Genomic DNA, 23,917 nt, shown 5'->3' on the forward strand with positions numbered 1-23,917 from the left:
TATCTTTCATATGAAGTTCTCTGAGTTTCCCTTGAGGCACAGCTACTCAAGAGCCCAGATGTCTGTGCCTCAGTATCCCCTGGTGCACCCATCTGTAGTCCTGTGAGGACACCCTCCTCCCCACCCACTGCCCCCTGCCCACCAACCCCACGAGCAAGCCAGACAGACAAAGGAAGAAGAGACCAACAGACAGGTTCACAGTAGGTCCCAGGATAGCACGGACCACAGAGGCAGGAGGGGGCACGGGATGAGGTGGGGTAGGGGTGGGAGCCAGACAGACAGTGAGAGGCTGATCTTACGTCTGAGTGGCTTGGCAATTTCACCCTGCCCTGTGGAGAGAATCAGGTGGAGGTCAGAGTTCTGGTGGCTGCTGGCGGGATACTCAGTGGGACTTCCCTACCCCTCAAAGCACTGTCCCAATCTCCAGCCCACCCAGGACTTGGGTCTCCTCCCCAGATGGGCATCTTCCCTTGTCCCCCAGTGAGAGCTCAGGAACAGACTCCAGGACTGCTAGGGCCCACTGGGTGTGCCCAGGAGGCTGAATTGAGCCCCTCACCTGGGGACAAGTGGTCAGATCCCACAGTCAGACCCCTCTGGGATGTGGCCCCTTGGGGATGGGGAGAGGAGAGAAGGGGCTTGGTGTCTCTCCTCTCCCAACCCCCAATGCCTTACCCCAGCCTGACTCCGAAAGAAAACAGACCAACAGGTATTTCCAGTATACACAACACACAGACACACCCAGGCAAGTCCACATGCATGTGCAGAAAGTTCATGCATGCACAGCCAGATCAACATACAAAGGCATACATACACATATACAAAAGAACTCACACTAAAATGCACATGTGCACTCTTAAACATTCCCACGTATGCACAAACAAATCCAAACTCTCACCCTCACACACATGTGCACAAGTGTATATAGTGCCTGGCACATAGCCATGCTCCACATGGAGCTGGCTGAGTGAGTGGGGAAACTCTCTAGCTCAAGATCATGAAGTAGAGATCTCATCTGTGTACACACAGGATAGCTTTGGCACAAGTGCTCAATAGGGCAGCTTCCTGGGTGCTACGACAGCTCCCATCACCTTACAGCAAACATCCATTAGAACACAAGATAGGTCCCAGCCCAGGGCAGTGGTCCAGTGTCTGGGCACTTTGTAAAGCCAGGGGGCTTTAACTGAGCCCCAGGCTGGGGTAAGCCCCTTGGGAATTGCTATGAGAAAGTGGGAGTTGTCTGGACACAGGTTTGCTCACACCTGGCACTGACGCTAACCACTTTAAATTGTGTCTGTGGGCGATCATCTTGTCTCTGATTTCTGGTTTTGTGGGTCTTGGTTAAGATGTCCACCTCCTACCCACACCCTCCATTGACCTTACTAACTCACGCACACACAGACAAACACATACACGCTCAGACACCGGAGCTCGGGGCCTCAGTGGGGGCGAGGCCCTCATTACCTTTTCTAATCCCTTGCCATGTTTTCTCAAGAGGGTCCCCTGCAGAGACAACGTCACAGGGTGATCAACCTGGCAATTCATGTGGGGTGGGACATGGGGGGGGGGGCTCACATGTGTACTCATAGGGGCAGGAGATAAGGGATAGCTATACCATATAGGAAGCTGGTGACTGGATTGTGTGTGGGGACATGTCTATGCTTTAGTGACCAACTCTTACAAGGTGCTAAGAGGACAGAAAAGAAACTGAGAAAGAGAGAGTGAGTGGAAACAGAGACAGAGAAAGAGAGCAATGCAAAGCCAAAGAGAAAGGAGAGTAGTCACTGCCAAAATAAAATCCATTTATGTAAGAGACCCTTGGTTCTTGGGTTAACAGGAAATCGAATGGGTTCCATATTCAGAGAGACCTGAATTTGAATCCTGACTCTTATATTTACTATGGGACCTTGAGTAAGCTACTCCTTCTCTCTGACCCTCACTTTGCTTATCTGCAAAATTAGAATTGGATATCATCTCCACCTCATTCAGAGGGTTGTGATGAAGGTGAGTTGAAACAGCAGCCATGAGAAGGTCTAGCAAATAGGAAGTCATCAGTAAATGTGAATTCCCTCATCTGCCTCCTTAGGGATGCATGTGGTTAGGGATGCTGTCGCCTGGTGGTAACAGATAAAAGTTCCAGCTTGCAGCCACCAAGAAGTAAGAGGAGCACAAGAAAACCTTGACAAGGTGGAATCTTTTCACATCTCTGTTTCATCCACAAAAGGCAACGTAAATGCTTTTTACTGACACGTCTCTACCCTCGTGTGTGTCTGCAGGTTACCACCAGCAAACAGTCATATTAGCTTGGTTTTAATGAGCCCTACTTCTGGGCCAGTCACTGGGATGAACATTTTAATTCTTCATTTCATTTAATCTTCAAATCAACCCTCAGAGTAATTGCTGTAATTAACCTTAAAAAGACACTGAAGCTGGGAGGTGGTATGACCTGCCCAGGGTCACAGAAAAAATGGTAGGACCAGGATTTGACCCCAAATCTGCCTGACACTGAGAACTTGACTCAAGCCATGGTATTTTCATTTGTCTCATGGGACAGCTGAATATGCGAAATCTGAACAATGAATAAAGAATGAAGACGTGATGCATTTGAATTATGGGCCTGGTACAAAATATTGACCATTTCATGGCACAAATCTGTCTTAGAAGAAGTACAGCTAGAATGCTACTTAGACACTAGGATCGCAAGACTGTCTCTCATCCTATAGACGTATTATCAGGAGGGGCCAGGCCCTGGAGAAGGACATCATGCTCAGTGAAAAAGAAGATCCTCAAGAAGTGCCTACAACAAGAGGTTCAAATCTTACGATTGTCAGGGTGGGACAGGACCAGACAGCCTGTCATTCTGTGCTAAATGGGATCGCTATGAACCCAAACCGACTCAATAGCATCTGCCAACAACTGCCTGACACCAAAGTCATAATGCTCTCTCCCATTTCAGCGCCTAGGTGTGTTTCTGGCATTTCTGAGGTAGAGGGAAGGGGGTAGGGTAGACAGGGGTGTTGAGGGATGGCAAAGGAACAGAGGGTCTTTGGGGGAGTCAGAAGTGGAGGCAAAGACCAGCGTGGTAAGGGCCTGAATTTTGGGGACTTGAGAACCTTTCAGAGCCTGAAAGGAAGGTCTGAGGAACCCCCTTGACTTTACACCCCTTTTAGTTTGGAGAGATACTCCGGTGTGCAGGGGGCGTCTGCGCACATGATGGAGGTGAGTCTAACTAAAAGCAGAGAAGGGGAAAGTGGGTCGCTGTTTGGGGAGCATTTTGGTTCCTCCACCTCGCGGTTTAACAAGAGGCAGGGTGAGTGGGCGTGGTCTCCCTCCCTCCCGGCCCCGCCCCTCCCCATGCCCCGCCCCGAGACAGACACAGGCACATCTAGGCAAAAGGAGGGGCGGTGGGTGAGGAGGGGGCGGTGGGTGATGGGGGTGCAGGCGCGCGGCGGGCTGAGTCCAGAACATAGAGCGGACGGACAGACAGACGGACAGACGGGCCTCTACTTACGATCATCTGTCAGCCATGGTGTGGACGGGGCGATGGGGGGGATGGGGGGGAATAAGGCACCATGAGTCTCCAGGGAAGGTCAGGAAGGGGGCGACGGCGCCGAGGGACGGACCCGTGCTCTAGCCCAGCCCCCAGGAGGTGGCGGTAGCGGAAAGTCCGAGCCTCCCCGCCACGGTCGCCTCTCTACGACCCCTGCCCTCCGGGGTCTTCCCCATCCACCCAAGAATGTCCTCCCTCTCTGCGTACTGTGGTTTCAACTCTCATGCCATCGCTGTCCCACGCCTCCCCAGATTCCCGGGCCAAGACTGGGGACGCCTGGCCAGACACACTTGCTTCTGTTGGGATGTAGGGATCCCCTCACCCCTAGTCATTAGCAACAGGTTCCCCCAGCCTCCACTGGGCAGCCTGAACTTTGGGGATCTCCGACTTTGTTCCTGAAGAGGCTCAAATGCATATTCCTGGTCTCTGACCTCTGCTTGGCCTCTCAGACCTTGGATGTTCTCTGTGACCTCTGACTGACCTCCTGGAACCCTCTGGCATAGAGGTCTCTGAAGTTTAGAGTCCATGTTTTTCCTCTTTGTTTCTTGATTGACTCCAAAGCCCTTTGATGAGCTTGCTGACCTATATGACCCATAAATGCCCTTGACCCCCAAACTGGCCTCTCTGCTCTTAGACCAATGTCTTTGTTCCCTGGGTGATTCCTGACGCTGTGTGTCACCTGTTTCTTAGACATCTGACTTTAGTTACAGGTCTAATCTTTGGGTAACCTTGACTGACTTCTGAATGACCTCCTTACATTGCTGATGATCCTTGGTCCATGTGTGACCTCTCTAATCTTTGGATGACCCCATCGATGTATGGGAGACTCTAAGCACTCTGGAAGACCACTGCGCCTAGCAGACCTCTCTGAGCTCTGATGCCTTTGGTCTGATCCTGGCAGACTCTCAGCACCAAGCTCTCTGGACTACCACAGGGGAGGTGACCCAGGTGGCCCCCTGGCTCCCTGCTGAGCCTCACCGTCTGGTCAGTGAGGGGTGGCAAGACGATGGTCTTTTCCATGGTGTTCATGACCAGTTTCCATAACTCCTTCAGCACCCGCTTCAGCACCGTCTTCTCGCAGATTTTGGCAAAGAGAGTCAGGCTAGGGGCGAGGAGCAAGTCTGAGAGAGGGCTGACTCACCCCAGACTGTAGAGCCCCTTCTCAAGACATCCATTTCCCTCCCTCCTTCATTCCATCTATCCATCTTTCTAACTATCTACCATCCTTGCTTGAATTTCTCCTCCTCACCCATTCATCTATCCATCCATTTCATATCTATCCATCCATCATCCATCCACCCATATCTACTCTCCTTGCGTGAATTTATCCTTCTCTTCATCCATTCACCCATACACTTTTTATCCATTCTTTTCTAGCCATCTATCCTAAGTATTTAAGGAACTCTGGTAGCGTAGTGGTTACGAATTGGGCTGCTAACCTCAAGGTTGGCAGCTTGAAACTACCAGCGGTTCTGTGGGAGAAAAATGAGGCCGTCTGCTCCTGTAAAGATTTACAGCCTCAGAAACCCTATGTAGGGTCACTATGAGTCAGAACCAACTCCACGGTACTTAACAACAACAACAACATCCTAAGTATTTATCTTTTAGTCTACCCAACCATCTCACACCATCTGTCTATCAACCACCACCCATTCATCCATACAAAGATTGATATATAGATCCTTCCAGTCATTTGCCCATCCTTCCTTAATCCTTTCATTCATTCATTCCTTTATGTCTCTACCCAGCAAACCATCCAACCACCACCCAGCAGACCAGAGAACTTTCCAGGTCAACCCCTAGGTCTTCATGGCCCCAATCCCTTAGTCCCTCCCTTCCCAATCCCACCCAGAAGCCTGACTCACTTGCTGTCCAGCAAGTCCATGATGGGCTGCAGCACGTTGTCAGCATCCTGGGCCACGCTGCTGCAGGCACTGGCTGGCACATTGCCCGTGCCCTTGACTTGGCTAAGGATGTCACCCATCTGCTTGACACATTCCTCAATGTGTGGCTGGAAGCTAAGGACACAGAGAGGAGTGGATCAGACCCTCCTGCTCTCCCAGAAGAGGAACTAAATGAAGACCACAGAACCTGATCTCTGGACCTTGATCTTATATCACCAACACTAGGGAGCCATAGCAGATATCAGAGTAAGGGGTGGGGGTATAACAATGACAGTCTCAGGCATCATTTTTACTATGACTTGGTCACTCTGCTAAGCCATTCACCTGTGCTGTTCGTTTTATTCTCACAATCCTATGCAGGTATTATTATTACCATCAGCTCCACTTTACAGATGACTAATCTAAGTGCCATCAAGTCACTTCCGACCCATAACGACTCTGTATAGGGTTTCCGAGGGGCAGCTGGTGAGCTTGAACCACTGACCTTGCAGTTCAAATGGCTTTGCAGTCTGGCACATTAACTAGTTAGAGATAACGCTAGGATTTGAACTTAGCGCCATCTAATTCTGAACCTGAGTTCTGCATCATTCATCTACTAAGTCTCTAGATATTCCAGGCTCAGAGGGCTGGGGAGTACCCACTGCTTCTGCCCCTAGCTCTGGAGATACCCCCACCTGGTAGCAAACACTCGGCTGAGCTCATCCAAGACGTTGTTGAGTTTCACCTGAAGTTCCTTCAAAATGTCACTAGCCTCGGCATCCAGCTGAAGAGGGAGGAGGTACGTCAGGTCTGGTTTATGGAATGTCCATGTCCCTGGGCATTTTCGCATTTAACCCAGGAAAAAGGACCTCATGGGGCTGAGAGATAACTGAGGCACAGATGGTTAAACAGGTTGCTAGGGTTTGAGGAACTAGCTCTGGGACTCGCGGGGACGTAGGAGTAGCCGTGACTCTGTCCTGTCTCCAGACCCGCTCAGACGCCACCTCACCTCCTTTCCTCCCATGGCTTCAAACATCTTTTCCAGCTGTACTCGGAGTTGTTGAGTGTTGTTCATGAGGATGCAGGGCTAAGGATGGGAATAGAGGGGGAGTCAGACTCATGACCCCTTCTGAGAGCCTCCCCCACCCACTTTCAGGGACATGGCTTTGGGGCCTGGGTATGGAGGAAGCTGGGGCCTCAAAGTGGGGCCTGAGAATGGAAGACAACATTTGGGCCACGGTTCCTTGGGCTGCTGGGGAATTTCTAGGGAGTGGGGGTGGAGGGGTGGAGGGAGGGTTAAAGTAATTTCCATCAGGGTCTGAGCAGGAGTTGGTGGGTCTAGGAGAGAAGCTGGTTCTCTGGGAATACCAGGAAGAGGATTAGGTGTCAGACACTCACATGCTCCTAGTCAGACTCAAAACTCTGCATTCACATACACCCTGAAGGTTTCATTCACAAACATGGTCAGAGCTGGGGATGGGATCAGGGTTAGGGTTGAGGTTAGGAGTGAGGGAGGTTGAGATTGAGGTTAGATTTAGGCTTGGCATTGGCGATGCTGCTGAGGTTGGAGTTGAGGTGGGGCGTGGAGTCAGGTTCAGGGTTTGGATTGGGGTCAGAGTTGGTGATGGGATCAGTGTTGGAGTCAAGGCTAGGGTTGAGGCTGGGATTGAGATCGAGGTTGGATTAGGATTGATGTTGGTGTTGTCACTGAGGTTGGGTTGACAAACTGAAGGCATATTCTCTCATATCCAGCTGCATGTAGAGTCAGAACACCCCAGACATACACAGACACACACATACTTTGATACACACTATACCCAATCAGTTAACACAGTCAGACAGTATATAGTCAGACACATGCACTGAAATGCCACACACCCAGAAACACACAGTTGGTTACACAGACTACGTACACTCAACAAGAACAGTTACACACACGTATTCACACTCTATCTGCAATACAGTCACACACACAAACACACACAGAACCAGGGTCAGTGCCCTTGGAAGGATGACACTCTGGGGTTGCTGAGTGAGGTTGGGAGAGGGAAGGACAGGGCCCTCCCAGGTCACCACTTTCTCCTTCTCCTTGGAGCAGTAGGAGGCAAAGTCCTTGGAGATGATGTCTGCGTACTGGAGGAGCACGTTGCTGATGGTCTGGGAAGGACACAGAGTGGGTGGGGTAAAGTGTGATGAGAGGAATCAAGAGCTGCTAGTGCAAACAAGGATGAACTTGAACCTAAAATAGCCTATTGGCTTGGAAAAAGTGTCCACCCACGATTACCAATAGACCTAGGCTTACCTGCCAGATAAAGACAGTTCTTTTATGTGGACTCAGCTCTATGAATTTCAGAGTAACCAACATCGTATTAACCTGGTTCTAATGGTAAATCTGACCTAATCCCCATCTAATTTCAATTCCTAGCTGCAATATACCAACTTCAACTCAACCTGCAGTCAATCCAATCAAACCTCAAACCCAACCCAGTGCAATGATCCCAATCCTCAAACTCACCCCAAGCTCCACCCAAATTCTACATTTATAAATGCCAATACTCATTTCAACCTCAATGCCAAACTAATATTCACCCTGATAGTAACCCTAAGCCCAGCCTCGGTGTCAACTCTAATCTTAACCATAACTCTGACCCAAGCTCAATGCCAACCTCAATGACATCACCAACCTCGGCCCTAAACTCAGTCTCAATTCTAGCCTCAACCCAAACCCAAACTTCAAAGACATGTTATTAACCTTGACTCAACCTTGACCCCAGTCCAAGCCTCCACTCCAACTCTAACCCTCCAACCACAAACTCAACTCAAACCTCGATCCTATTTCCAACCCCAAGTTCAACTCCAGTCTCAATGACATCATCAATCCCAACCCTAATCTCAACCTCAAGTCTAGTCTCAACCCTAACCCTGACCTCAGCCCTCCTGCTGAACCTGACTCCAACCCCAACCTCAACCCAATTAACCTTAACTCGAGTCCTATTCCTCCTGACCCCAACCTCAAGTGCAACTCTGTTCCTGATTTCATACCCCACTCCCACTCCCACACCTTGGCAAAGCGTCTCATGTAGTGCCCCACAATCTGGGGATCAGGGCACTCGAGCTTCTTGATGATCTCAAAACTCTGGTTGAGCTGGGAGAAGACATCCACCACGGAGCAGGAGAACAGGGCATGCTCTGAGGTTTGCTGGAACTGCAGAGGGAAGGAAGCCAGGATGAAGGAAAGAGGTCAGAGGCAATATGCCCAAGAGCCCATTCCTCCCACTCTTCTTAGGGACATTCAAAGACCAGGGTCAATGACTGCAGTTTCTGTTGGACTGAAAGTACACCTGAAACAGGCTGTTGAGTCCTCACTGCTCTCAGGTGATATGTAGAGGGCAAGGTTGACTTAGAGCCAACCTCTAGAGGTAGACACAGAGACCCTAGGGTGGGGTATGGAACTTGATTCCATATGTGTTGAATGAACAAAAGACTTTGAAAACCCTGAATGAGACAAATATGGCAGACACCTATCAGAGACTGACCCCATTCCAATGGCAATTTTTGCCCCACTGGATCCCAGAGGGAATGAGGCCAGTGTGGGTGGACTGGGAGCTTGGTCATGGGTCTGCCTCTTACCCCATCCTTCTTGTCTCGTTCCAGGGCCCCATGCAGGAAATCCCGGGACACTTCCTCATTCTCATCGAGCCACTGGATGACAAAGGGCTCAAACCACCTATAATGAAAGAACCAGGATGGGACCCTGCTGTCTCTTGCCCTCTTCACCCTCTGCTCTACCTGGTTCCAGTACAATACCGAATGGTATTGGGAGCAGGCTCTATTCTTTTTTTTTTTTTTTTCTTAAATGATTTATTGTGAATTATGTGACCGTTTACATGGGAGAACATTAGTTTTACATTCATTCTATCGTATATCATCTCATTGCCATGGTTACAATCCCCTCCATGCAATCCTTCCCGCATGCTCCCCAGGTCTTCAGCACACAGTCGCTCTCCCTCTCTGGGTCTAGAGTCTCCAGCTGCTCCATAGCAAGCTCTATTCTTGTCCTGCTCTCCCGCTAACCCACCCAGTGCCCTTGAGTAGCATCTCTCCTGTTTCCTTCCTCCACCAGGCCTTAATTTCTTCACCCATGAAAAGGATGGAATAGCCACTGTCAGAATAGGATGGAGCAGCCACTGGGCAGGGCCCAATTTTATGAGAATCCTGGTTCAGATAATCCAACTCCAGCCTCAGGCAAGCACGTTTGCTCTCTGAGATCCCCTTTCCTATACATTAGACGAACATCTATTCTATAATATAACTGAGCAGTGAGTGAAAGCAGTGAATGCGTCTAAAGCAGTAAATATCAGTCATTCTCCTATTCTCTCATACGACATGGAATCAGACAACCCAAGTTCAAATCCTGACTCTGTCACTTACTAGATCTCACCTTGGACCATTTTGTCAGCCTCTCGGATGGATGGATGATGGGTGGATGAATGGGCAGATGGGTGAACAGGAGGGACAATGAATAAAGTATATGAATGGATGAAGGTTGAAGGATGAGTGGGTAATGAATGATTATAAATGTTTTCCTAAACGACACAATGGGATTTATAATGATCCTTTCTCATAGAATCATCAGAATGATTAAATGAGGAAACGTAGGTGGGATTACTCAGCGTAATTATTATTCTTATCATGATTATGAATTTTCAGGGATACAGGAGACCACAATTCAATGCCTGGGAATCAAGAACACTGAATTTGATTCCTACTTGTTACCCTGGCTCCCAGGTAACCCTGAGTAGTTAGCTCTCTCTCTGGGCCTCATCCTAGCTGGTTGTTTTACGTTTCTGGCTTGGGCTTGGGGCAGTGGACTTACGCAGGGTACTCAGGTACACGTTCCTTAAAGGAGGGCAGCTCTGCCACATACTCGTTGTACAGCCACTTGACCTTGAAGTGGAGGTTCATGTAGTCAGCACTCTTGCATAGACGATGCTTGTCATGCTCTGGTAAGGATGGGGGTGGACAAGAAGTGGGCAACTCAGGCAGGAAGGTCTGCCATCTCAGCCTGTCCACTCTTACCTCAGCCATGAAGGTCCAGAATACTTACAGCCTTGGAGAGGACACTGAGGCCCAAGTACCTATGAGGGCACGGGGGCTCACCTTCCATGGCATACTTCATGTCCTGTGCAAACAGGTTCCACATCACTTCAGCGCTGATTTTACCCACATTCAGCTCCTGGGGAAACCTGGAAAAGGTCACAGGAGTGTGAAACCTTGGCAGACAGAAGCTAGATGGCATGGGCTGATTAGTCCTTACCTACCCCAGAGGGCAGTGTGGAGCAGGTCAGGGGAGAGGATCAGTATTCAAGTTTTCTCATAGCCACTGATTTACTGAGGGGCTCTATGAAGAGCCTACTCTCCCTGAGCTTCCGCCCACCCAGCTCCCATCTCTCCACTCATCTATACATGCATTCATCACCCACTCCAGCATCCATCCATCCACCCATTCCCTTACTGGTTCAACTCCAGTAAAGTGACTATCTTTGGTATGTCTAACCATGGTCTTGTAACTGTCACAAAATTATTGACTGGTACTACACAAATAAGGGAGCATCACGACTCCATAGATAAACACTGGACTGTGAAATACAAGGTCCGTGGTTCGAGTCCATGAGCTCTCCGCAGGAGAAAGATGAGATTATCTGCTCCCATGATTTACAGCCTTGGAAACCCTGTACAGGGTCACTATGAGTTGGAACCAACTTGACAAGACTTAATAGCAATGACAGCAACACAAATAAAGTGCTGTGGCTCACCAAGACTAGACAGATTTTGCTAAAGCAAATAAGGTGCATGAAATCCGTGTGGGGTTGGGAGCATACAAACAGAGGCATGAAGCCCTTATAAAAGACTGTTCAGTTCTGCCATCCCACTAGACTAATGGAGCCAATCCCAGAGAGTGGTGGGGTGGACGGGGTAGAGGTGGGGTGGGAGGGAGAGACCTCACTACTATTTAGACAAGGAGCAGAGACTCTGAGATCAGGGCTAGATAGTGCCTGGTTACTATCACCAACCACTCTGAAAAGGATCACATTAGAAAGATCACACTAGAAAAGAATGAGAGAAAAATGTGGGGAAAAACCCCTCAAAATCATAGGGAAAAAAAAACCACACAAAAAAACCCAAAACCCCAACTAGACACTTTAGTGGGATAGAAAGGTAGAACTCCCAACTATAGCCTTTAGTTAGCCTTCAAGACTGGAACTGAACTCACCTCCATGGCTTAACTTCCATCCAAACAACAGATAGGTCTATAAGATGAACAACAACATTAGGGGCGTATTTCTCACAACAGTCAACCATTTGAGATAAAAAGGGCACCATTTGTTCAGGTCAAAGTTCAGAAAGCAGGAAGGGCTGGGAAATAAAGACAAATGGAAATGGGAAAGACAGGGAGGAAGTGGGATGAATGATGCCACATTGTGGGGATTGCAATCAATTACATGAAACAAAATGAGTATGAATTCAACAATGGAAACCTGATATGCTCTGTAAACCTTCACCCAAATCACAATAAATAGTAAAAAAGAGAAAGAAAGAGAGAAAGACAGAAGAAATAGGAGCAGAACCCATCCTTTGGACAGAGACTCTGCGCTGAGAACCTCCCAGACCCAGGAGACAGAGTGTAACATGGAAGACAGCACAAGATGGCAGTGGCGTGTCATGAGCAGTCTAGGCTCGCTGACCCATGGAACAAGAGAGCTGAGCACCTTCAGGCAGAAGGCTTCTTGGCAGAGTGGGGTGTCTGCAGGCACTTATCAGCAGAGCTAAAGAGCTTTGTGACACTTGTCCAAGGAAGAGGGCAGAGGCAAAGGCCAAGGACTGAGGGTCAAGAGTCAAGAGCTGAGAGTGAGAGCAGAGAGTTAAGGACCTAAAGAGAGGCATGTGAGTGGACATAGCTGAGTAGAAGCTGTCCTGAATGAAAAACAGTATCCTGAGTCATTCCTGTTACTTCTAAGTTGACCCTAACCCTGAATTGTATCCTACGTGGCACTGTGGGTTAATGTGTTGGACTGTAAGGTCGGTTTGAACTACAAGGTCAATGGTTCAAGCTCACCAGCCTCTCCTTGGAAATCCTATACAGGGTCACGATGAGTCAGAACCAACTCGACGGTACTTAACACCAACAATAACAACAAACTTCCCTAATGAAGTCCTGGTGTGGCACTGCAGGATAAGTACTGGACTGCAAGGTCAGTTTGAACTGTAAGGTCATTGGTTCAAACTCACCAGGCACTTCTCAGGAACCCTATACAGGGTCACTATGAGTCCAAACCAACTCGATGTCACTTAATTTCCCTAATAAATCCCATAAATATGAGTAGGGCCTGTGAGTTCTGTGTGGCCGTTGAATGAATGAGCAAACCCAGCAGAGAAGTAGAGAGTGCCATGGAAGGGAGAGCTGGAGTCAGACTTGATAAAAAAGGTTGGACAGTGGAGGTATGTCTGACCTTCATTTCATAGGAATCAGCTCTGGGACGAGGCTGATGTTGACCGTCCTCTCTCCCTGTAAAGTTAGATGAGGTCTGATGCTACACCCTTTTGACACCACCTTCCTACCTATTCATCCATTCCTCCAACTATTATATTGATTATTCCTCATCCATTTCTCCACTTATTCATTTGCCCACCCATCCATCTACTCACTCATCCATTCACCAATATGGCCATCCATCCCTAGATTCATCTGTCCACCCACTGGTGTACCCACATATCCATTCTTTCACTCATTCATCCACCCACCCACTCAGGGGTCCATCCATCCATTCACCTATCCATTCATCATTTATCCACCCTTAAGTCTATTGTTGTTGTTGTTAGGTGCCATTGAGTCAGTAATGACTCATAGCTACCCTATGCATAACAGAACGAAACACTGCTTGATCCTGGGCCAACCTCACAATTGTTGCCACACTTGAGGCCACTGATGCTACCAATTTGCCAATCCATCTCGCTGGGGGCCTTCCTCTTTTTCTCTGACCCTCCATCCTTAAGTCTACTTATTTAAAATCCCTGAACTTAATTCCAAATCTAAGTAACTAGAAGATGTTGACACCCTAGATTCAGAGGCCCCTCTAGGGCTCACTTTGGCAAGATATAAGAAAACACAAAAACTCATTCAACTACATGCAGATGAAAATTTCTACAGACACATAAACTCACAAGCCACAATTATATGCACACTCACATACAATTACACAATAAACAATATGTTTCCTATAATTATACACACTTAAACTCCTACTCCCAACTACATACAAAATTACATATACTCACAAGTGTATGGTATAATACAAGTAGACATGAACATCTTTGCCCATGAGATATAAAGTTGTATGGGTATTTACTCACTGACCCTGAGAAAATGAAATTCACAGACAACAGTACTTACTGGTTGAGGCAGGGAGTATAGGAATTCTTGTCTTCCTCAATGATGGACACTATGAGGGTGATCAGCTTGGACCAGAAGTCAAGGTTCTTGATACTGGGACCCTGTTCCTCTGGGGGAAGCTCCCCTTTTTTGGCCTGAAAGAGAAGTGAAGACACTGGTCACAGGAGCTCAGGGAAGGGTGACTCAGTCAGCTCAATAGTGAGCAGGAGGATGATGAGGAAGGGGCTCCATTACTATGTGTGTGTTTCAGGTGGGAGGTCTGCAAGGAAAAGAGCTGAGTTCACATAAACTGGCCCAAACAGAGACCACACTAAGGCAGGTCAATGAAGGTTCACTAAAACTTAACTCACAGAACTGAATGGAATTTAGCTTACTTAAACAGACCCAAATCCCACAATGCCAAATGCAACAGAAATGAATTCAAATCAAGTCTACTTAGTTCAACAGAAATTAACATACTTCAGAGTCAACTCAGTGGAACTGGACTAGAGGCCAATTCTACTGAATGGAGTAGAATTAAGCTTTATTATTGAATTCAACTCAGGTTAATGTAGTTAGACAGCACATAATCAATCTGTCTAAGATCAAATCAACCTAAATAAAAATAATGGAAATAAATTCACCTTAATTGAACCCAACCCAATCCAACTCAAGTCAACTCAACCCAACCTAACCCAACCTAACTCGACCTAACCCAACTTAACCCAGCCTAACCCAACCTAACTCGACCTAACCCAACTTAACCCAGCCTAACCCAACCTAACTCGACACAGTCTAACTCATCCCAATCCAACTTTTCCTATTTCAACTCAATTTAAAATACTCAAACCAACACAACCTAACATTAATCATTGGAAATTGTGTAGCTACACTCAGCTGAAATGAGTGTAATTCAACCCAACTCGACTTAACTTAACTGTGTCTAACTTGTCAATCCAGTTTACCGTAACTCAAGCTAACTCCACCCAGTCAGGAACAACTTCAACTCAAGGCAAAGAAAGAAAGTTATTGAATATCTACCAGTTCAGTTCAATTAAACTGAACTCCGTTCCCCAAGTAGCAATTTTAATTTAAGTGAACCAAATGGAAATAACTGACCATTAACTGTTATAATTGAACTAAATGCAACCCAATTTAATCTAGTTCACCTCAACTCAGTTAAACAAAAAATGACTAATGTAAATCCAAGTCAACTGAAAGTAACTGAACAGGAGATAAAACTGATGTGAATTCACCTTTGTGTTAAAACTTATCCAAGGTCTGAGTTGAAATAGGGACCATCTCTCGTCCCTACAGGCTCCTTCCTGTGCTTTTCCCATCCCTAGACTGATTAATCACTCTGGGTTATAAATTTCTAATTTGTGCATCCTTCCCTTTTACTAGATTATAAACTCCTTGAAACCTTATCTACAACTCTCGAGCATTGTGTATACAGATAAATGTATGTTGAAAGATCTCAAATACATTAAATTGGATTATATTTAAGAAATTAAATTCAGTTCAACATTTTTTTCAGTAGCAACTCTGTCAGGTACACGCTATCATGATGCCAAACTCAACTGCACTTATTCAGACAGGATTTACTGAACACATATTGTGTGTCAGGTGCTAAGCACTTACCTATATTTTATCTAATACTTGTATCTTGTTAAAATTTCTTTCTAACACTCAGGTGTGGATTTATGACCATCACTTCACATAAGAAGAAATTGAGGTCCAGAACAGTTTTATCACTTGGGAAGGGACAGAGCTAGGACGTAAGCCAGAGTCTGGTTGGCATCATCCACTATTCCCTTCTGCCCCATCCAGGGTCCTCACCGGGTCTGTCTGGTACTCCCGGCTATAGAGTTCATGACAGTTATTGAAGATGTACTCATAAGTAGAGTTGAGGCAGGCTTTCACACAATCCTTCACCACCTGGCTGGCTCGGGGTGGGCTCTGGAGTTCTTGTACCTAGAGGGAGGGAGAAAGTCATAGGTGGACACAGATGGGACAGGAGATGCCCAGGAGTGGGCTATAAGAGGCATTGCAGAATGAAGGCAGAAGGTCACTTGCAAAATGCACACACAGCTCTTCAGGAGAAATGTTACTTGTTCTAGGAACTGGGAATCCTGGAGAATCCAGAAGCTCCCTCGCAGAGCTCATGGGACCGGGTCCACTTTCCTACCTTCATCCTAAAGAAGGTGATGCTGGTGAGAAGGTCCACAGTAGATTTGAGGTCCTGGAGTCTCTCTGGGCTGCTGGCTGGGAAGTTATTCTTCGGGAATGAGAGAAGAGTGGGGTTATGAAAGGAAGCTAGGGTAGAGTGGGAGACAGTTGGTCAGTTTGTTCACTGTGGTGGCTGATGTGATGCTGAGATGATGGAAATGATGCTACCAGTATTTCAAATGCCAGCAGGGTCACCCCTGGTGGACAAATTTCAGTAGGCTTTCTAGATAAGACAGACAGATAAGGCAACCTACTTCTGAAAATTAGTAATAAAATTTTATGATCGAAACAGAACATTATCCAATATAGTGGTGACAGATGAGCTTCCACAATGGACTCAAACATACTAATGAACATGAAAACGGTGCAGTGTCAGGCGACACGTTACCCTGTTAGGCATGAGGTCACCATAAATTGAAGTTGTCTCCATGGCAACTAACAACAACACAAAAGCCCCTAAGTTTCAGGACGTGGGTTGGGGGTCAATGAGAGCACCCTGAAACAGCTGGGGGTCAGCTTGGATGCACCAAGCATTTTGGGTCAGGTACTGTCCACATATATGTCCATGTGTCTGAGGAAGGCACTTGACATATTAACATGGTTTCTCCCACATGCACACCTGCCGGTAGCTGTCCCCTCCTGGCACACACAAATGGGGTGAGCTTGTTATCATGCGCAGGTCTCTTACCCGGTACATGGAGAGGTCGATTCGCAGCGAGTTATGTAGCTGGTCCAGGAGTTTCACAAAGCGCTCTTTCTGAGGAGGCACAAGCAGAGGTAGAATTGATGGAGAAGACTCAGGGGTCAAGCGTAGCTGTTAGTGGGGACCACCACACTGACTAGACCCTCGATACACTATAGACATCACTTCCACCATTGATTTGAGCCCTCATCACTTTTTTTTTTCATTCTACAGAGGGGTAGAAACTAGGGCTCAGAGAAGGAAAGTGATGGGTGTAAAGACACACAGCAAGTTGTGCCCAGATTGGAGAACTGGCCATCATATGGGGCCTGACCAGCATGGGGTCAGGCTCTCCCTCTTCCCCCAGCCCTGGTCTCTGAAACTGACCCCAAAGTTGGAGGCGGCAAAGCGGTCAGAGGCAGACACGTTGGTGGAGGCGGTGGTGTGTGCGTAGTAGGCGTTGATGTTGGCGAGCAGGGTGCTCATGACGGCAGGCACCCCAGGGCACATGTACTTGGAGGAGAGGCAGGCAAAGTGGCTGGTGGGAGGGGGCAGGAAGCACTGGTCCAGTGTCCAGTCAGGATGAACCATGCTCCTCACCCCCAGTATCCCCAAGACAGCATCTGTGGAGACTTTCCCCTGCCCAATTCCCAATTCTGTCCTGACTTTCTCTCCATCTCTGACTTTCTCCCCATCTTCATTGTCTTATTTAGTCTCTAACTCTATCTTCCCTGTCACTCAGATCCCAGTGAACTCTAGTCAACAGAAGGATTACATACCCTCTAACACTCACATTTTCTCTGGCTCCTCCTGCCAAGAAACCCTCCCACCCAGTATCTGGCCAGTGTCCACTTGGTGGCCCCTACACTCCAGTTTTCAAATTGCTCTCTCATGTCCACCCTGGCATGCAGTCTCACGTCATGGCTTGGTAGATGGACTCAACGCCATAGCGCATGGCAAACTCATCCACGATCTCCTGGGCTGTCTCATCATAGTAAACCTTCCAGGCATCATCACCCTTGGCATCTGGGATCTTCACAACCCCATTGTTCTGCACATCCGTCACGAAATGGAATAGATTCTGCCATGGGGATAGGGGTAAGCCAATAGAGGATACAAGGAGGCAAAAGAGAGTCCAAGCTCTCTGGGTCTGGAGGAGCTTATATCGTCAATCCTTCAGTTTACTCATTCGTTCATTAATTCAATATGTTTGCATCCATACATCCATCCAAGCATCCACCCATTCAATGGCCCCAAATTCACCTCATCCATCCTGGTGTGGCACTGTACGATCAGCATTGGACTGCCAACTGCAAGGTTGGCAGTTCAAACCCACCAGCCACTCCTTGGAAACCCTATGCAGGGTCATTATGAGTTGGAACTAACTCAACAGCACTTAACAACAATAACAACATCCTTCCAACAATTCAACTACTCATCTGTCGGTTCATTTATCCATCTACCCACTCATCCATTTGTCTGCCTGTACATCCATCATCCATCCATCAATCCAACCATTCTTCTGTCCACCCGCCCACCAATCTACCTACCCATCCATCTGTCTGTCTTTCCGTTGATCATTCACTGACACACCCACCTACCCAACTATCTCAAAATTCACCCATCTGCTTATCCTTCCTTTTAATAATTCAATCACAGTGCATTCACTGTATCCATCTACTCACAACTAAACCTATCCATCCAATAGTTCTCACTGATTCAGACATCCATCCACCCACCCATCTATCTACACATCAATTTGTCCATTGGTCCATCCATCCATTCATCCATCCATCCATCCATCCATCATTCCTAAAAGTCACCTATTTATTCATCTGTCCCTCCAATAGTTCAGTCACACATCTATCTGTTCATCATTCACCCCTCCATCCATCCACCCATCTTGCATCCATCCATTTATGAATCTACCCTTCAACTCATCTATCCACCGACAGACTCAGCCTTTCATCCTCTTATCTACTCTTCATCCACTCATTCATCCATTAAATCATTCATGAATTCAACACACTGAATCCTGGAAATAGAGTTTTCTTTAGAAGCCCAAGGTAGCTGAAAGAGGCAGATGCAGACACAAACAACCTGCCCCAAAGTTTTCAGGACTAGAATAAATGAAAGGACCTGGAGTTTCATAATGAGAATCAGCCTATAAAGTCAATGAGGGCTTCCCAGAGGAGGGGGCCCTGAAGCTGGATCTTAATGGATGGGGAATTGTGTGAGGGATAATCACAAGTGTCCAGGAAGGTGTGGATGGTGTGACTGGAGAAAAGAAGGTAGAATTGGACAGGTGAGTGGGAAGTAGGCCTCAAAAGCTGGGTCAAGTAGTGGGCCTTACCTCATGCAGACAGGTGTACTGGACATGGTAAGGGGCCACCTTCTCCTCGCCTTTGATCTCCACACTGATGTGCAGCCGGATGGCCCCCGACACCGCCGACTTGTCAGTTCGCTTATCTACAATGCAGAGATGATGGCAGCGCAAAAGGCAGAACTTTCCAATATGCCTGTGTTATTTTAATGTGTCCCTGAGTGTCTGAAGGTTAAACATGTTTGACTGCTACACAGAAGGCTGGAGGTTCGGAAGAAGGGCCTGACTATTTACTTCTGAATGATCACAGTCAATGAAAACTCTAAGAAACAATTCTACTCTGACACACATGGGCTCTCCAGGAGTCAGAGTTGACTCAGTAGCAACTTTAATACATGTGTGTGTGTATCTCCCATGTAGACACTGAAAGTAGGGCCTAGTTCTCACCTAAAATTGGCTTCCTAGGTTTGTATAGACTACTCCTTGAACTAGAATTCCTTAGACTTTTGTTTTTCCCCAAATTAGGATCCCAGACCTTGGCTCCTCACTGAGATTAAGTTTAGAGATTGTGTCTCTCTCCTTATACTAGGAACCCTTGGCCCTATTTCTTCCCAAAACTGAGATCCCTGCCTCTCCCTACAGGTTGAGTTCCCCAGAATCTACTTATCTTCTTAGGGTTCATGGTCTGTGTTTCTTTCCTCAAACTTGGGTCCCCAGGTTTTGTTTCTTGCCTGCTTAATCAGGCCAGGATACTTAGACCTTCTTCTCCTCCCTATTGAGGCTCCTGAACCACTCTCACCCAAGATCCTTCCTGCCCCTCATTTTGGGCTTCTTGGACCCTACTCCTCCCAAGATGCCTCTCCTGGGCCCCCTTCCCATACCCCTGCAGGGTCCACTGAGCTCACCCAGATTGTACCACACATCCATCTCGCCGCTGAGTGTCCGAACCTCGATGATGGTCTGCCCCAGGAAGTCATCCGACTCCCTCTTGAACCTCTGCTTCACCCGGGACTTGATGTCATCATCCTCGTCCCAGACTCGAACCTTGATGCGGTCTGAGGAGTTGTGACATTCACTGCAGGGGGGTGGGATGAGGTAGGATTAGCTGGGCAGGGTGCCCACTTGAGCTTTTTGAAGTCCCTTGTGCTGTCCCAATGGGGTGCTCCAGATGGGGTTGGGGGGTGCCCAGCCAGACACTTACAAATGGAAGTTCTCCTCCCACACCGGATTCAGGTTCCCGTAGATGGTTTTTGTCCGTTTCTTGGTCTTCCCGACCTGGACCGTAACATAGGGGTCACTGGAACCTGTCTTGTCCTTTGCTTGCAATCCCTGGGCACAGACCACTGAAAGACACCCAGAATACAAATACACAAATGTGCACTCATGGTGGGGACGTCTGTGACCCTGCCTGTGAGCTTTGTTGTAGAAGGATTAACACCAGGGCAGCCCTTCACCAATGAAGGATGGAAAGGCACTTCAGTCCCCTCACTCCTGGGGTGAGACCACTCTGAGATGTGGGCTCTATACTGTCTTCCTGAGGTCCCAGTAGGACTGAACTCCAGTTCCCACAAAGCCATCTGCTCTTTGGCATCTCTTGCACTTCCCTATTCCCCATAGGGGGTTCCTGGGGCCACTTCCCAGATAACCCAAACCACACTAACCCATTTCTGTTGAATCGTTTCAATCCATAGCGATCCTAGAGAACAGGATAGAACTGCCCCATAGGATTTCCGAGACTGTGAATCTATGGAAGCCGACAACCTCATCTTTCTCCTGCAGAGTGACAAGTGGTTTTGAACAGCTGAATAGGGCTAGCAGCCCAACACTTAGTCAGCTACACCACCAGGCCTCTCCCAGTCAACCTGTGTACCCCGAAATCCTCATCTTGGAATCTGTTTTCCAGGAAAACATTCCGGTGCCCTAGCTCCAGGATGGGACTACAGAAGGGCATGTTCTCCGCTGCCTCCTGGAGCTCTCCAGCCTCACTGAGTACTAATCGCCTAAGGCATCATTTGTTCTTCAGCGCTCCCCCTGCAGGACTCCTTCCCTCCCAACTGGGGCTTTCTGGGGTCATCGCCCAGATAAAGTGTGCTCTCATATCTTCTCGTTGGATTCCGGCTCTGGGAACACTAGCCAGAATACGCGTGGAGGCATGTAAGTGTTCACCCCATGAAGATGAGCGTCCATCTGTAGACAGGGGTGGACACAGACACGCCCGTGCTTATGCAAGCTGGGGAGTGGGGTGGGGGTAGATCCGGAACGCTGGGCCGCCGTGGCCGCCCCTGACCTCACCCGTGATGCTAATCTTGGCCGACCACTTGGACGTCCCGTCCAGCACGCTCTGCTTGACTGCTTTCATCTGCTGCGTGTGCGCCGTCTTGGTCACGGCGAAGATCTCCTGAATGAGCTCGAAGATCTCGGGTTTGTTGCGCTCCCGGATCTTCATGCGGTCCTTGAGCACCATGATGATGTTCTGCGTGCGGTCCTCCGCTCCGTGCTTCGAGCTTTTCTCCGCCGCCCCTGCGAGACCGCACCAAACCGGTCACTGGGCCCGCCTCGCCCAGCGCTTCTTTGGTGCCCGAGGGGACTGCACCAGGGGTCTTAAAATTCATGGAAGCTCAGGTGGGCCACCTTGGAGAAGCAGAGCTGCCATCGCCCAGTGACAAATTTCAGGGCCTAGTCCATTTCATAGCCCCCCCGCTTCCTTCCCTGAACCCCGCCCTTGGAGTCCCCCTCCCACTTTGAGCCACTCCTCTGTCCCATCCCGGCAGAGCCCCGCCCCTCTGCCTCCTGCCGCCTCAGAGTCCCACGCGGCAGAGCCTTGCCCTAGCTCCGCCCAGTGTGAAGCCCGCCTCCAATGGAAGGAACCCCTTCCCCTTACGATGCCCCGCCCCGCCCTCACGCTGCAGGCAGTCGGCGTTGAGCAGGTCCTGGCACTTCTCATGGCACTTGACGCCGCATTCCGTGCAGCGCATGCCCTGCCGCGCGATGCCCCACAGCAGTCCCTCACACTCGTAGCAGTAGGTGGGCGTGGTGGCCGTCCACACCTCGAAGTTGTGCGGTGTTGTGCACGAGATGGGGTAGATTAAGGCTTGCAGGGTCTTCTTGTAAACGTGGTTTTTCTGCAGGGAGCCCACAAGACCATAGGCTAAGTGGCCTCACGGAGGCAGGGAGGAGCAGGGCAAAGCATCTCGTATCCCGCGTTGTCCAAAGCCTCTGCGGGTAGCTGCGTTATTTGATTCTCCATAGCGAGGCATGCTCCTATCCTCGCCCACGTCCCCTATTCTTCCCCATGGGCCCAGGAGGCTGCGCCATGTCCACGTACCAGCTCCTCGTTGTTCAATGTGCTGGAGGCCAAGGCCGAGGTGATGCCGGCTTTCCGGGACTGGACGAGGGACTGTAGACACCCACGGGATCACCAACCGGAGCAGCATCCACAGCCATAGATGAAGTCAGTCAACCATGGGTTCGAACCACCACCACGGATTGGAAGCAGGTCACCAATAGCAACCAGGAGCAACGAAGAATTGGGAAATGACATGGCACCAGGTTAAAAGGGATCATGGTGGATGGGCAGACCCACTCTGGACTCACACCCACTATGGACTGGATTCAGGAAGAATGATTGGTTCCCTTCCACTGTGATGGCCACAGAGCCGAGGTTTCTCTCGCCCATGAACAATGGAACATGGCAAGACTTTCTCGGACCTATGGGTTGTGGGTGGGTGGAAGATCCCAGTGGGATCTGGAAAGGAGATTCCAGTCATTGTCACTCACCATGGCCTGTGTGTCCATGCAGCAAGTGGGGGAGAAATCAGATTGCATTAGTCCCAGAGAACACTTTGCTGTCCCCCAGCCAAAGGGCTACCATGGGCAGTAACATGGGTTTACACTGCTCCAGGCAAGCTTGTCCAGCCAGGGGGAGAGAGGATGCAAGTACTTACCAGGTCGCTTACTAGGGGAATGGGCTTCCGCTTTCGGATATCCGGCATACTATCGATAATGATGAGGCCACCGCCGGGGCTGCAAGACACATTCAGGACTGTTGAGGGCCCAGGCTCCTCTACACCCACTAAGTCCTCACACAGCTATCACCTGGGGCCTGGGCAGGCCATTCAACCTGCCTGAGTCTCAACTTCCTCATCTGGGAAATGGGGAGTTAGTACTGTTGCCCACACGGAATGAACATTTGATATGTTGGAAAACAATGGACTCAAATATATCAAAGATCATGAAGATGGCACAGGGCTGGGCTCGGTTTGAACCCAACCAATGTTGCCATGGTAGACAGGCCTGGTTATTTGCTTCCCATAAAGATTACAGCCAAGACCCTTCTTTGGAGCAATTCTGCTCTGTAGCACATGGGGTTGACATGATGTGGATAAGGAATCTGGGTTGTGTTTATAATCTCTTGGAACTTTTGCTTTTGAAGTGGACACTGTGGTGAATGCTGGAGGGTCCATCATGGATCCCTTTTATGGAGAGTGGCACCCATCCCCTGGGAGATCCAGGGGTGGCATCTCCCCAGACAGTTCTCATTGGCCAATGAGAGAGATGCCTGACATCCATGAGTCCAGACAGGGCTCTGGGTGGAATCAGGCCGAGGCTGGACAGCTCTTGAACCACATCTTTGATCAGCTGCTTTCCGCGCTGTTGTTGTTAAGTACCGTGGAGTCGGTTCTGACTCACAGTGACCCTGCACAGCATTTCCCGAGGCTGCAAATCTTTACGGGAGCAGAAAACCTCAACTTTTGCCTGCAGAACAGCTGGTAGTTTTGAACTGCCAACTTTGAGGTTCACAGCCTGATTCGTAACCACTACG

At 48.7% G+C, this 23,917-nt stretch overlaps 1 protein-coding gene across 1 annotated transcript in view; it reads right to left on the reverse strand.

The window, feature by feature from the left end:
* Nucleotides 1-23,917, reverse strand: part of UNC13A (unc-13 homolog A (C. elegans)) — a 77,890-nt gene that overhangs the window by 17,357 nt on the left and 36,616 nt on the right. Inside the window, exons 13-38 of the mRNA XM_006876325.1 lie at nt 23,040-23,118; nt 22,873-22,878; nt 22,421-22,492; nt 21,998-22,217; nt 21,388-21,615; nt 20,297-20,438; nt 20,001-20,170; nt 19,126-19,241; nt 17,690-17,853; nt 17,160-17,310; nt 16,779-16,847; nt 16,050-16,139; nt 15,701-15,835; nt 13,883-14,016; nt 10,591-10,676; nt 10,307-10,433; nt 9,061-9,157; nt 8,492-8,635; nt 7,504-7,587; nt 6,440-6,517; nt 6,126-6,214; nt 5,413-5,565; nt 4,526-4,649; nt 3,509-3,514; nt 1,462-1,500; nt 300-329 (exon numbers count right to left, since the gene is read on the reverse strand). Of these exons, the coding sequence (XP_006876387.1) occupies nt 300-329; nt 1,462-1,500; nt 3,509-3,514; nt 4,526-4,649; nt 5,413-5,565; nt 6,126-6,214; nt 6,440-6,517; nt 7,504-7,587; nt 8,492-8,635; nt 9,061-9,157; nt 10,307-10,433; nt 10,591-10,676; nt 13,883-14,016; nt 15,701-15,835; nt 16,050-16,139; nt 16,779-16,847; nt 17,160-17,310; nt 17,690-17,853; nt 19,126-19,241; nt 20,001-20,170; nt 20,297-20,438; nt 21,388-21,615; nt 21,998-22,217; nt 22,421-22,492; nt 22,873-22,878; nt 23,040-23,118 (2,833 nt within the window). The remainder of the gene's footprint in view (nt 1-299; nt 330-1,461; nt 1,501-3,508; nt 3,515-4,525; nt 4,650-5,412; nt 5,566-6,125; nt 6,215-6,439; nt 6,518-7,503; nt 7,588-8,491; nt 8,636-9,060; nt 9,158-10,306; nt 10,434-10,590; nt 10,677-13,882; nt 14,017-15,700; nt 15,836-16,049; nt 16,140-16,778; nt 16,848-17,159; nt 17,311-17,689; nt 17,854-19,125; nt 19,242-20,000; nt 20,171-20,296; nt 20,439-21,387; nt 21,616-21,997; nt 22,218-22,420; nt 22,493-22,872; nt 22,879-23,039; nt 23,119-23,917) is intronic.

The sequence above is a fragment of the Chrysochloris asiatica genome, unplaced genomic scaffold (genome assembly GCF_000296735.1).
Source record: "Chrysochloris asiatica unplaced genomic scaffold, ChrAsi1.0 scaffold00374, whole genome shotgun sequence".
NCBI classification, from domain to species: Eukaryota; Metazoa; Chordata; class Mammalia; order Afrosoricida; family Chrysochloridae; genus Chrysochloris; species Chrysochloris asiatica.